Genomic DNA, 14,834 nt, shown 5'->3' with positions numbered 1-14,834 from the left:
CTACGCTTTAGAGAAAATGAAATAAATTAGGTTGTGATCGTTTTTAGTGATAACTATGCTGAAATTTAAGATTATGCTCTTGCCATGATGAGCAAAACAAGAGTGGGGGAACAATCCAAAATTAGTGCTTGGGCTTCAAGACTGCAAATGTTATGAGAGTTTTGAAGCTATTTATAACTTTTATGGTACTTCTTAATAAGTCATTCCTTGTGGCTGGAAGTTAAGAAGATGACTGAGGCAGACAATGAGAAAGAAGAAAAGTACAAATAGGCCTCAGTTAGTAACCACAGTTGGGACAGGCAACTCTGTCACAAAATGAGACATCACATGGCTGCGACTTTGCCAACTGCTCCACTCTTCTTGTCAGAAGCTAACTGTGAAGCATGCAAATGGCAGTTATGGGACACTACAACAGTCTTGAACATTCACCAATTGTAAAGCATCTGAATGTGACCAAGGGAATACTCCAGCGCTGTTTCTAAGTACAAGGACCTGTTGTAAAGATACTTTTTCAGTGCTGTTGTTACCTTCAGACACTAAACATGAGTCATTAAGCAAGGACAGCTTATAACAGAATTGGCCATTCAGAATTAATTTTAAAAACATAGGGGCTGGAATTATTATAAAAACAAAAAGATTCCTAAATGTGCCATCTGTTACTGATAGTGAGTGGTTTTATTTATTAATTTCAAGGGGCTCATTAAATACTGTCTAAATTCTTGAAATATCTATTTAAAAATGAAAAAAAACTGTAATTAAAATTATTGTTCTCACATAGCAGTTAAAAAACATCAAACCTAATTGTGTCAGAAACTGGAAGACTTATTTTCATTCAAAGATATCCATTGGCCATCAAAAGAAACTGATTTATCTCATCAGAAGTTTTTTTTTGATAGATTTCGTAAAGGAGAGTAGTTGCTAAGACTCAAATCAATTTTCAAAGACCAATTTAATAAATTCTAATTTACAAAATAATACTAACAATTCCACCTGACTTCAGATGTATATTAAGGGAGATGTATTTTAAAAAGTAATGGGAATTTATTGAGGGGAAGTTGCCTTAGACCATGGGTGTCAAACTCGCGATGTCACATTGCTGTCATGTGACATATTGCTATGTTTTCCCCTTCGTGCAGTTGGGGTAGGCGTGGACTGTGTGTGACGCATCTGGCCCACAGACCACCCGTTTGACACCCCTGCCTTAAGTTTTGGTTTAGATCAGGACCCTATCACGCGAAACTTACAGAAATTTATTTGTGGGTTAGTAGTGGAGGTGGGATAGAAAAGTCAAGATTTGGCAGTGGATAACAGAAAAAAAAATATTGCTGTAGCTTATTTAACTGTGGTGTAGTTTGGCTTCTGTTGCTATATTTTAAATGGCTGTTATGAAGCATTAAAATAATGTAGGACAGGGTTTTTAGTGCCAACCAAGTGATGATATTAAAAATTGTCCATGATGAAGACCAGGGTGATTATGAAAGGTGATAAATTGTTACAGTCCAGTTGTTCATAGATTTGGATGAAAAGATGGGGCATAGATAATCAAATTAAAGCTCTTTGAAATGGAGGACAAAATTAGATGGAACCACTAAGAAAATGCTTAGGATTCTACTGCAAGACAGGAAATGGTTTTGGTGTCATGTGAATGTGTCCATGAATGTATGTGTAAACTGTGAATGTATATTTCACATCCTAACACAGTAATTTTCAGTCTTTGGTTTGTAGATAGTGTTTGATTATAACTCCCATTACCCCTACCTAGTGTGGCAAATAATTGAGGGCAAACAAGCAGGGATAAGCGTTTGGAATCCCTGAGTAGGTTACTTGAGTCAGAAGCAATTTTATTTCCTGTCTTGTTGGTGGTCCATCGACCTTGGTGTGAGGAAAATGCCAGGTTCCATTCTATTTGGAGGGATGAAACAAGGTTAAAAAGTGCTTTCAGAGCTCTTGGATGGGTAGAAGTCCAACCTGGAATGCAACAGCTTTCTAAATTCTTGTGGCGTACTTGCCCTTTTATTTTCACACCTCTCAATGTCTGAGGAAATATAAAATGCTGCTCTTAGCAAGGAGCCCTGGGGGAACTTTCCTCCTGGATGCTGCTGTGAAGGAGAATGTTTTTCCATCACAGCAATGCACTGTTCCTGTAGAGATTCGCATCATGTACCACCTCTCTCTTCCCACAAAGCCCAGCAGTTCTAAAATAGGGTAGTTTCATTTTTAAAAAATGTAGGAAGGAGGCCATTTTTATACTATCCTTCTTAGCGCAATAAATAATTCAATCAATCTTTTGTTGCTTTAATAATGGTTAGAGATGCTATGATTTCTTTATCACATGTCCTGTAATTTGTAGTTTCGATAACTGAATAATGATGATGTCTGCAAAATATTTTCACAACTGCAAGCAAATGTTTGTTTCAATGTTTTGCTTTGCAACATACTTATTTCAATGTGAGTTTAAAGGCCTAAGAGAATATACCTATCTGTCTCTCTTCCATGTTTTATCTCCATTGCTGCAGCCAGCTTTCCTTCTTACTTCATGCCATAGAAGTCATAGTCATCCCCATAATAGAGCTTTGCTCTCTCAAGCTTAAATGAAATGGTCATAGGTTGGCTTCAGTTGAATATCTTAAAATGTATCATGCAAATGGAGGAGACTTTTTGCAATCAGTGAGATTGGTAGTAGGGCATCTGGTAAACTGCCAAGAGTGGCTCACTCCCAGAACTACACAAGATATTTTGGTATCTGGGCGAAACAGCATGGTGGCCCCAGTGTCTACAAAGAAAATCTGAATGCTGTAATACTGAGAAGTTGAATGTTCATTTAGGACTGCAGGGTGGACCACAACATGTAGTTCAATTTCTCCACAAAATTTAGGATGAGCTGTCAGGAATTACCATCAGTGGCCCCAGGCATCTGCTGTCTTAGGCACTTAATTAAACAGCTGCAGGAAGGTTTGAGCCTGGTCTCTTTCCAAATTGTCAGGCTGGCCTTATCCGAATTGCCTGATTACCTCATTGCCAAAAGAGGTTGGCAACTATTTATGGAGGGAAAAACAGAAATCATTGACCTCTATTAATCCCACACTAGCATATGTGAAGTAGTCTTCATTTAAGGCTTGTAAACTGACTTTATCATTTGAGAGAACGGTCATATACAGAGTAGATATGATATCATATGAGTCACTTGATTTTATATTTGTTTTTCAGTAAAAGATTATAATTAATATTCTCTTGTTTATAGTTTTGCGCTGCTTTTTGTGCTTTTGTGTATTAGCTACAGAAACAACTATCCGAGCTGGATGAAGATGACTTATGTTATGAGTTTCGGCGAGAGCGTTTCACTGTCCATCGGACTCACCTATACTTTCTACACTACGAGTATGAGTTTGCTACAGATAACACTGATGTTACACTGGTGGCACAGCTCTCCATGGACAGGTAAGGAATTGTAATGTTATGTTCTCATAGAGAATTTATGCAAATGCAATTACTTCCAGTTGGTGGTTTTAGAAAATTTTGTATGTAATCTCTTGGCGGAAGAAATGATATTTTAAGCCTTTTGGCAGTAAATACCACAGTTGTTTCCTTTTCTTTTGAAGTACTAGCAGTTAGTTTCCTTTTCTTTTGAAGTACTAGCAGTTAGACTAACAAGAGGTGGAAGATCAGGCTTAGAATGAGAAATTTCTGTAAAGTACATTTGAGACAATTATGTGTTTGGAATGGATTGATTGATTTTGTTTGCAGTTAGGTTAGATGTATGGAATTACTTAGAAAAATGAATAACCAAGTAATATTGAATGGTGACTCAAGAAGAATATTTTCATTAATTCTCTATTTGTTTCTGTATCATAGTTTCCTTGCTCGCATTGTATTGATTATTTTTTTCTAAATTGGTTTTTTGACCTACAGTTACCATCGACCTTGATACACATATAAGAAATACAGATCTGTCAAAGGCAGCAACACCTTTGTGTGGGGCACACTAATCCTTATCTCAAGGCCAACTGGCTTGGAGAAGGCACCACCTCTAGGGTGTGAAAAGGTTCCCATTTTTTGGAAGAGGCAAGATCTTCCCCTATTTACCAGGTCATCTCCTTACCTTGTAATCAGTTGTAGATTTCAAAGGCATTCCAGAGCAAAGCAGGAAAGGTAGTTACTGTTGTTGGTATTCTGCACATGGAAAAGTGGCAATCAAGGAGCCAGAGTTGAAGGCTCACCTTTAGTATAAATTGTTTTACAGCACTGAAAAGCATCACCACATTTGTACCTAATATTTCCTTTCAATGCAGACAAGTATTTTGTTGAGGAAAGATCCAGTTGCCCTTTCTTTTCATTTTTTCCCTAATAAATTAGCTGTATAAACCCAATTTTGTTCTATACCATGTTATTCTAACATGCTTGCTGATCATACCCAAGCAATAAAATGCAAATCCAACATATCAGAAACCAACAGAATCCTCCATTCCCCAGTTGACTATACAAACTTGTGTTCCTGCACATGGAATCTCTAGAAATTCAAGTTTGACTAAATAACTATCCAATTCTGGTGAAACAACCTCAGATTTATAGAAACCATGGCACTGCTTAGCTCTCATCTCAGCCTTATTTAAACATCATTTGCAATTTTCACCAGTCCCTGTTCCATTGATTTTTAATATAAGAAACATTTCTTTTTGGTGGGGAAGGTTGTTTATTTTGTGGTTTGGAAAATTTTTCAACAGAACATCAAACACCGAGTGAATGCCACAGAGAATTAATAAATCCAGCAAGCATATGTATGCTTTTCCTCCAGGATTTTTAATTCACTTTGGATTCAAGTGAAGAATTTGTATTGATGGATGGAGGCACTTGTCTTTATTCAGAGAAGGAAAAAAATACTACTCATTCTGATAGCCCTATCCTGTCCTATATCTTCTATCCTATTTTAGGCTTCTTTTCATTATTGGTATGTTATTTATCAGACGTAGTGATTCTTTTATGAAAAATCAGCAAATACTATTGTGCTAAAGAATTACTCAGCCATTTTATTTCCTGTTATGTTTTTCAGTGTGGGTGTTCTTATTGGTTTGTTTTTTCCAACTATCTTCAAACTTTTTTCTTTTTTTAAATTACATTTCTCCCACAGCAGTTGCACTCATTTTCTATGTTATTGTCATGGACAAGCTGAAATACTAATAATTGATACAGCTAATGTATTTGATCTAACAAGGCATGCAGCAGAGAGAGAGAGGACTAGGTCAATCTGATTGCAGAACTTTATCACCTGCTTCCTCTGAATACCAGGCCTATGGTGGGAGACTAGTTTTGAAGCAACATCCAAGTTTTAAGGTGCGCTGTTGTAGCAAATAACATTAAATTAAGATCTGAACATGGAAGACAACCATTGAGAGGAACAAAGCAGAATAGAGAGCAGTTTCCAGACATACTGAAAAATCTCTCAGACTCGGAGACAAAAGCCTTCTGTTTTCTTGTCCTGAATAGTTTTTTTCCCTCATTCAACAACTGAAAGAAGTATTCTCTTGGAAGAGAAGGCTAGACCATTAAAAAAAAAAAAGCTGTCTACTTGTATTGTAAAAGGGATGCAGTTGCTCAGTGGCTGAGTTTGTCGATAAGAAAAGTCAGCAGTTCGGCAGTTTGACTCCCTAGCACCATGTAACAGAGTGAGTCCTGCTACTTGCTCCAGCTTCTTTCAACCTAGCAGTTCGAAAGCATGTAAAAATGCAAGTATAAAAATAGGAACCACTTTTGGTGGGAAGATAACAGCATTCCATGTGCCTTCGACGTTTAGTCATGATGGCCACATGACCACGGAGATGTCTTTGGACAGCACTGGCTCTTCAGCTTTGAAACTGAGATGAACACCGCCCCTTAGAGTCAGGAATGACTAGCATGTATGTGCGAGGGTAACTTTTATCTTTACCTTACTTGTGTTGCAAGACCAGGAAGATAGAAGAGGATAATAACAGAGACAGAACTGGCTCTGGTAAGACAATGTCTGGAGATGAAGCTGACATTAGTGATTATTAAGATTGCTATTTTTATCTCTTCCTGAATGTTTCTGGATTATACATTTTCCACAAAAAGGACGGTGAGATCCATGTGGTTTCTTTTCTATCTTTCTTTCAAATGGTAGCTCTGTTTTTCTTTTCTAATTTCATTTATTTAATCAAAATTTGAGGGATCCTGACTTTGACATTTCTAGGCACCTTACAAATAAAAGAAAATGTATTTTAAAAAAGAACATGGGCAATGGGGAAAAAGACCCACCACATACTTAAACCTGACATAACTAAACTAAACTAAAACCAGGATGCCAAATCACTCTTAAAGCCTGGGAGAACAATCAGATTTTCGGTAATTTCTAAAATGTCATAAAAATGGGAGCCATACAAATAAATCTCTTCTTGCACTTTGAATTAACAAAAGATCCTGGTTTGGGTTAATAATTTACTCATTTGCTTTTTAATGCAACCTTTAGCTATTCTATAGCATTTGGGAATTATGGTTTGATAAGCTGAATTGAAAATGTTTTTCTCTCTTTTAATTACTTTTCAAACTTCATTTGAAACACCACTGATAAGCAAAAAAATCTGCAAAATAGACAAACAAGAATAGCTCGATATATTCGCCATGAATAGCTTGGAGTTTTTCTTCACCATTTTCTTATTACCTTTACTAAGACTATGCAGGTTTTGCAAAATAGCTATCAGGGAAATACTAAATCAGAAGTAGTCCAATAGCATCTTTTCCAGCTAACAAATTGTACTAAAAAGCATGCACTTTCATGAATTAATGTATTTGCTAGTCGGTAAAGGTGCTCCCAGATTCTTCCTGTTTATTTGCCGCCACAGACTAACACAGATCTCCTTTTACAAAGAAATATTAGACTAGAAATTCATTAAGGCCTGTTGGTTCTTTTCTTTTTTTATCAGCTAAGTTCCCAAACACAAACAACTCTGCCATTTCTTCTCTCAGTCAATAAACTGAGCTGTGATGCTGGCCATTTTTTTCCACTTCTCCCAGAAGTGTCAGGGAGGCTGCATTTCCAGCTGTCTTCCTTTTTTAGTTCTACATCTACATCAAATATAATAATAGTCTTGTTTAGTAGAGCTTTTTCTTTTATGACATCCATCCATTACAGAATGTTGTCCTCTGAATGATTCAGTTCATTTTCACACCTATAATTTATAGCACTGATCTGCTGAGGTACCAGTAATGAAGTTGTGGCTGGTGATACTATAAGATGCTATAAATGACTATTGAGGAAATGGTCTCAGTTAAACATGCTTGCTTTACAGCTTTTGCTGCTGAAAATCCTCTTCATCCCCAGCTTCGGGACCAATTATTATAATTTGATTATCATTATTCAGGATTGGGTCTAGTTGCTTATGAATTATTCTGGATAGTTTTGGTTAACAGTACTTCTGAGTGCTCTAAGGTTATCTTTATTAAGGCTCTGAAAAGCTGGCTGATCCACCATACATTTTGGACCAGGTAACTAGGTACTCACATTGGTGATGTGGCTTAGATGGGTTTTTATTTTTATAGTGGCTTTTATCTTTGTCTATAGTAGCATGGTAAGGGAAAGGGAAGGGAAGGGGAAAGGAAGGAAGGAAGGAAGGAAGGAAGGAAGGAAGGAAGGAAGGAAGGAAGGAAGGAAGGAAGGAAGGAAGGACATGTCAAATTCAAACTATTCCCATTTCAAACAATTACATTAAATTCAAAACATCTCGCACACCAGTAATGCTTAATGTAACCAGGAAGCAGATGCTTCTAATCACTTCCCTGCAATTCTACTAAAGGCATACTCGTACTTTGCCCAAGGCTGAAAGCAGTCTCATTCCCAAAAGGAGTGAATTCTGGGAACAAGGTTGCTTATTTCACAGGATGTCTGAAATAATATGGATTTTGATGGACCTTACATTTTCTACCCTGACATTAATAAGCAAAAGAGACAGGAAAACTATTGCATCTCTGAATAAAAGCAGCTTCATATAAAGTCATATGGTTTTTTGCATTTATATCTTCATAATCAGGTATTTTAATTGAATCTACTAAGAATGGAAATAGTTCCTGGAAGCACAGGGATTATATTGCAGTGCTGTTAATTAATGCAAGACTGTATTGTGCTTGCTAAAACACCCATGGCATATCTTGAAAATAAATTGTTTAAAGTGTTCATCATTAATATTTTCTTCTGTATGTATTTGTGATTCGCCATCTTTAACCAGAAAGCCTTGTTTTCCTGAACACAAAACAACCCTTTTTTCTACAAGACTTTTATTACTATTATTATTTGTTTGATGGAGCTTCTATTTTTGCCTTTTTAATTTATCAAGTTTTTTTTTTTTTAGCCACACTGCCTTGCATTTCTTGTGAACATTATAAAACGAACAGTGAAGTAATTACTTACCCCTTCCTACTTCTTGGCTTATCTATTTTCACTGTTTAGAAAAAAATACATGTTTTCTTCTTCAACAATTACATAAAACTGCTGCATTTGTTTCTTTCCCTGTTCTCGGTGGAGACATAAAACCTTGAAAATTAATTATTTTTTCCCTTCTAGAGAGAATAGACATTGTACTACAGTAGTTGTTTCTTAGGCTTTGATTCCCTAGTGTTTTCACGCAGACCATGTTTAGCTAATGTTTTCTTCCTTTTTTTTTTTTTTTTGAGTGAATCTCTTTGGAGGTGCAGTATATAACATTTGGATGAAACAGGGTTGATCCTGGTTGGTCCTTAGATAGGAGACTAACTGGGATGAGGAATAAAAAAACAGGGGAGCAGGAAATTCTTCCTATATAGTGCCAGGAAAAATGTATGGTTTCTGAAAATCAACACCAAGACAGAAAGGCTTGCCTAGGTCAACTAATGAAGATGCCTTTTTCTGAACTTTTCTTTCTTTCCTCCTAGACTGCAGATGCTTGAAGCCATTTGTAAGCACTGGGAAGGGCCGATCAGTCTGGCACTCTATCTTTCCGATGCAGAGGCCCAACAATTTCTGCGCTATGCTCAAGGTTCTGAGGTCCTCATGAGCCGTCATAATGTTGGATATCACATTGTGTATAAAGAGGGACAATTCTACCCCGTGAATCTCCTGCGAAATGTGGCTATGAAACATATCAGCACTCCATACATGTTTCTGTCGGATATTGACTTCTTGCCTATGTATGGACTCTACGAGTACCTCAGGTAATCCCCCCAGGGCCCCCAAATCATTCCTCTCACAAACAGCGTGGCCAGGGTGGTGTAGTGGTTAGGATCAGCAGTGGGAAGATCCAAGGTTTAGTCCACCTTCATCCATGGAAACACCTGCAGGGCTTTGGGCCAATCACTTTATCCAAGCCTACCTGCTTTACACATGGCTTCAGGAAAAATAGGAGGAGGAAATGCTGTGTAGAACAACTTCAACTCCTAAACGAAAAAGTCACACAGTAACAGGGACTAATTTTCAGTCCTTAAGCACAGTTTTGATAGAGACAAGCTATCTATATATAGTCGGACTAGGTATATAGGAGTAACAATTTGGACTGGGGAAGCAAGAAACAATCAGAAGATACAGGGATATATGTATGTATGTATGTATGTATGTATGTATGTATGTATGTATGTATGTATGTTATGTTTGGCTCAAGAAGTGTAAGAGACAAAGAAAAAGACAGTTTAATGTAATAGCAGGATGGACAATTTTGTGCAAAATAAAATTCAGAGACTTTGGGGGGAGTGGGTTAACGTAATGGAGGCGTGGGATAATGATTATTATGGCTCAAGAAAAAAATTGAAGGACAGTTCCAAAAATGGGGGCACCTAATGTCTTATTTCTACTAACTTTATCTATCCAAGAACCTTTTAATTTTTCTGATGTCACATCTTTTTCCATTCTTATATTTTTTCCTCCTCCTTTTTCTCCAATTCCAATAACCTTCAAGGACAAAGATCTAAATTAGGCCAAAGCCTGCATGTGGGCCTAAGGCCACAGATTTTTGCCAGGCTGTTTTAGGTAGAAACATCATGCCTTTGAATCTTCTAAGGTATTGCTTACCCTCAGGAGGTACAAATCTTGATAAACGAGTAAGAAGGGGGTCATTAAAGTTAATGTAGCTCTTATAGCAGCAGTATTTGAGGCATGTATGGAACCTGAAAAAATTGAACTGTTTTAATGAAAAGCAGGTAGCTGCTGTGATTGCATGATGCTGAAAACACTTCTTAACATTGGCAGTGCAGTATTTAGAATGCAGTATTGCAGGCTAACCCTGCCCAATGCCAGGAGTTCGATCCTGACTGGCTCAAGGTTGACTCAGTCTTCCATTCTTCTGAGATTGGTAAAATGAGGACTCAGATTGTTGGAGGCAATAAGCTGTCTCTATAAACTACTTAAAGAGGGCTAAAAGGACTGTGAAGTGGTGGTATACAATATATGTTATTTCTCAAAATCTGTTCTAAACAAGTAGTCATCTTGCCAATTTTCTCAAAATCAAAGGAATCTGTAAATTACTCTATCTGGAATATTGACATCCTAATTTTGTAATCATCTCCTGAAAGCAAGGTATCTCGAAAATGCATGCAGTCTTTTACTAGATAGAGATGATGAATAGAAGAGAATAGAAGAGATGGAAGGGACCTTGGAGGTCTTCTAGTCCAACCCTACACCACTTTAGACAAATGGTTATCCAAACTCTTTTTTAAAACTTCCAGTGTTGGAGCATTTACAACTTCTGGAGGCAAATTGTTCCACTTAGATTAGATGTAGAGATATAAAATAAAAATATCACTATAGTGTGTGTGTGTGTGTGTGTGTGTGTGTGTGTGTGTGTGTGTGTGTCACTATAACAGCTTTCCTGTGTGATGCTTCCAGATGTTTTGAATTCCCAACTTCCATAATTCTCAATCGGCATGGCTATGCTACCTGGAGAAATGTGAGCTGAAATTGAGCACATCTGGAGAGAACCAGCATAGTGACACTTGTATTACAAGATGTATTCCCAAAGAAGCAGAGAACAGCTCCATTTTTAAGTCACCTTAGCACTGAATTGGTTAAAAACTTCAATAAATGTACAATCACATTCTGTTTCGGCATGGCAAAGGGCCAGATGACTTATAGGTCACTCCCATCTCCAATATCTGTGCTTCCAGGATGATTTTAACAGAGCGGCAGTGAAAATGTTATTGAAGTTGTTATCTCTTTGACATACTGTTAACTCATCACTATACCTTGGAAGAAGAACTGTGATCAAACAAGGTAGATAAAATGATTGAAAGACAAAATCTTGTCAAGACAGAATAATTATTGTACTCGACTTTGGAGGTGAAGGAAGGGAATGAGATCAGTGTGTATTGTATGAGTGGTAAATGTGAATGTTGGTTTTCATGGGCTTCAGTCTTTTCCTCTTTCTGCTTACATTCTCCTCTGGCTCATGATTTTATTACCTTCTTCATGTGTGTAGAGCAAGGAGGACATCTTGTGGTCAAAGAGCTTTGATTTTTATGAATTCTTATTTTGCAGGACAAGATTATTTTTCTTCTTTTTTTTGTGAATTGTCCAGAGTCACTTAGGTAAGAAGAGCAGTGTAGAAATGCAACAAAGTATTACCTCTTTCTTTTTTCTTACATGCTGTCAAACTATTTGATTATCTGTTTAGGTATCAACAGATAATCATAGCATGCATTTTTAAAATATGTCCTTCATTATTCTACTATAGATAATGCTAAATATAAATGTATATTTATATAAATATAAAAATATGCTGAATTACTTTATCTTGCTTGATACTGAATATGAATTACATTAGGGCTGTCAAAATCTGTATAACCACTCTAGCACCCAAAGTTTGAAAAATATGTGTTGGGCAGTTATTCAGTTTAACAAATTTGCTTTTTTCTGATTGATATGGCTGTTGTCCTTTAATTAAATTCCTAACAATACCTCTGGCCTTTGAGGTCCCCTTAGAGGTATCCTAGGTAAAAAAGATAATAGTTATTTGAGAAATAATTTATATAATGCTCATTTAGATAGGGATGCAGTGGCTTAAGACACTGAGCTTGTCAATCAGAAAGGTCAGCAATTCGGCAGTTCGAATCCCTAGTGCTGCGTAATGGAGTGAGCTCCCCTTGCTTGTCCCAGCTTCTCCCAACCTAGCAGTTCAAAAGCACATAAAAAATGCAAATAGAAAAATAGGGGCTATCTTTGGTGGGAAATAAACCAGTCTAGAGGAGGATATTTTTACTGAAAGCAGATATTTATGTACTAACTTAGTACAAATCTTCTTGGGCATTTTATTACTAATAAATAAACAGCTCTCTAGATTATAATCAGATTTATAACCTGGCACATGTTAAACACTTCTTTGGACAACTTCTGAACAAAGGTTTCTACAGCGCACGGACACACAAATTAAAAATGCTGAATCAAAACTGAATTAGCTTTTAAAATGTCTACATTTCATCAGATTTAGCAATATGAATTTTTGACTATTTTTAATTGAAGAAATTGAAAACATTTCGATAAAGTGAATAGGCTTGAATTTCAAAATATTTTGTATAGATATGGACTTAAAAGTTGGCGGTTGACTGCAGTAAGAGCGGCTTATGATGAAGGCTAGGTATGTGTATGCATGAGTATAAATGTAATTCTTAGTGAATGGTTCAGCAATAGTCTGGGAATGTAAATAAATAAAAATGAACAGAAAGTAAGAAAATGATGCTTAGTATTTGACTCTTTAATATATTTATGTATAAAGCAGTGTTGGGATTCAAATTTTTTTACTACCGGTTCTGTGGGCATGGCTTGTTGGGCGTAGTGGTGGAAGAATACTGTAAAATCTCCATCTTCCCCTGGAATGGGGAAGGATACGGCAAAATCCACATTTCCTTCTGATCAGCTGGACTCGGGAGGCAGAGAATAGATGGGGGGGGGGGAGGCAGTCAGAGGTGGTATTTACCGGTTCTCCGAATTACTCAAAATTTCCACTACCAGTTCTCCAGAATAGCAATAGCAATAGCAGTTAGACTTATATACCACTTCATAGGGCTTTCAGCCCTCTCTAAGCAGTTTACAGAGTCAGCATATTGCCCCCACAGTCTGGGTCCTCATTTTACCTACCTCGGAAGGATGGAAGGCTGAACTGGTCAGAACCTGCTGAATACCCCCTCTGGTATAAAGATATAAGGAATGGCTGTGGTGAAGTGAAAAAGGATGCAATGAGGATTATGGTTCTAAAAACTAATATATTGAAAATCAACATAATTGAATTTAATGAATTCAATTCAAATTGAATGAATTATTGTAAACCATGACATAAATGGTGAAAAGCTAAAACAGGTAGATAGATTTGTGTAAATTAGTGGAGGGTTTACTGAAAATGGGGAAAAGAATGCAGATATTTTAAGACACTGAGATATTGAAGGAAGGGTTGTGGGTAGCATGTGATCCTTTGTACAGCACAGAATAAATATCCTTCAAGGGAAGCAGAAACAGCTAATTATAAGTGTGCTTCTGCCCACCTTGTTATTTAAAAATGAGAGGTTGATGTGTCAAGAAAAACAAAGTAATTTGAATGCATTGGAAATGGGGTACTTAAGTGTGTAAAAGAAGTAAGGACAAGAATAAATACATTATGAAAGAATGTAGATGGAATATAATGGACTATTGAATGTATATTGGACTTGTTTGATCATATAGAAGAGTGAAAATCAAATCACAAACCCAATATTTGAAGGAAAGCTGATTTTATTTTATAGATTTTATAGATTTTATTAATATTTGTAGGCCGCCCTTTTCCCTGAGGGGACTCAGGGCGGCTCACATAAAATCGGGGAAGGGGAGATACAGACATTAAGATAAGACATATAATAAAATAATAAACAACATACATTCATCATTCGGGAGGGGAACTATCCTTGTCCCCAGGCCTGACGGGCGAGCCAGTTCTTCAAGGCTGTGCGGAAGGCCTGGACGGTGGCGAGGGTGCGAATCTCTACGGGGAGCTCGTTCCAAAGGGTCGGGGCTACTACTGAGAAGGCCCTCCTCCTTGTAGTTGCCAGCCGACACTGGCTGGCCGATGGTATACGGAGGAGGCCTAATCTATGTGATCTTATTGGTCGCAGGGATGTAATTGGCAGAAGGCGGTCTCTCAAGTATCCAGATCCACTGCCATGTAGGGCTTTATGGGTGACTAATAGCACCTTGAAGCGCATCTGGAGATCGACAGGTAGCCAGCGCAGCTCGCGGAGGATAGGTGTTATGCGGGTGAACCGAGGTGCACCCACAATCACTCGCGCGGCCGCATTCTGTACTAGCTGAAGTCGCCGGATGCTCTTCAAGGGCAGCCCCATGTAGAGCACGTTGCAGTATTCCAGCCTAGAGGTCACAAGGGCCCGGGTGACTGTTGTGAGAGCCTCCCGATTCAGGTAGGGTCGCAACTGGCGCACCAGGCGAACCTGGGCGAATGCCCCCCTGGTCACAGCCATTAAATGGTGGTCAAACGATAGCTGTGAGTCCAGGAGGACTCCCAAGTTGCGAACCCTCTCTGAGGGGTGTAGAATTTGACCCCCCAGCCTGAGTGATGGAATATTGGTCGAATCTCTGGGAGGGAAACACAACAGCCACTCGGTCTTTTCTGGGTTGAGCACGAGCTTGTTAACCCTCATCCAGTCCATAACAGCTTCGAGGCCGCGGTTCATCACGTCTGCCGCTTCATTGAGTTGGCACGGGGCGGACAGATACAGTTGAGTATCGTCCGCATATTGATGGTATCTAATCCCGTGCCTGCGAATGATCTCACCCAGCGGTTTCATGTAGATGTTGAATAGTAGGGGGGATAAGACCGAGCCCTGAG

The 14,834-nt window shown here is 38.0% G+C and overlaps 1 protein-coding gene across 2 annotated transcripts in view; it reads left to right on the top strand.

Moving 5' to 3' along the window:
* Positions 1-14,834, top strand: part of LARGE1 (LARGE xylosyl- and glucuronyltransferase 1) — a 355,590-nt gene that overhangs the window by 319,395 nt on the left and 21,361 nt on the right. For both annotated transcript variants that reach the window (XM_032221402.1, XM_032221401.1), the window contains 2 exons: positions 3,275-3,438; positions 8,914-9,192. In XM_032221402.1, coding sequence (XP_032077293.1) covers positions 3,275-3,438; positions 8,914-9,192 — 443 coding nt within the window. The remainder of the gene's footprint in view (positions 1-3,274; positions 3,439-8,913; positions 9,193-14,834) is intronic.

This window comes from Thamnophis elegans, chromosome 7 (assembly GCF_009769535.1).
Source record: "Thamnophis elegans isolate rThaEle1 chromosome 7, rThaEle1.pri, whole genome shotgun sequence".
Taxonomy (NCBI): domain Eukaryota; kingdom Metazoa; phylum Chordata; class Lepidosauria; order Squamata; family Colubridae; genus Thamnophis; species Thamnophis elegans.
Note: the sequence above shows the minus strand (reverse complement) of the source record. Positions and strands in the feature narration are given on the sequence as shown.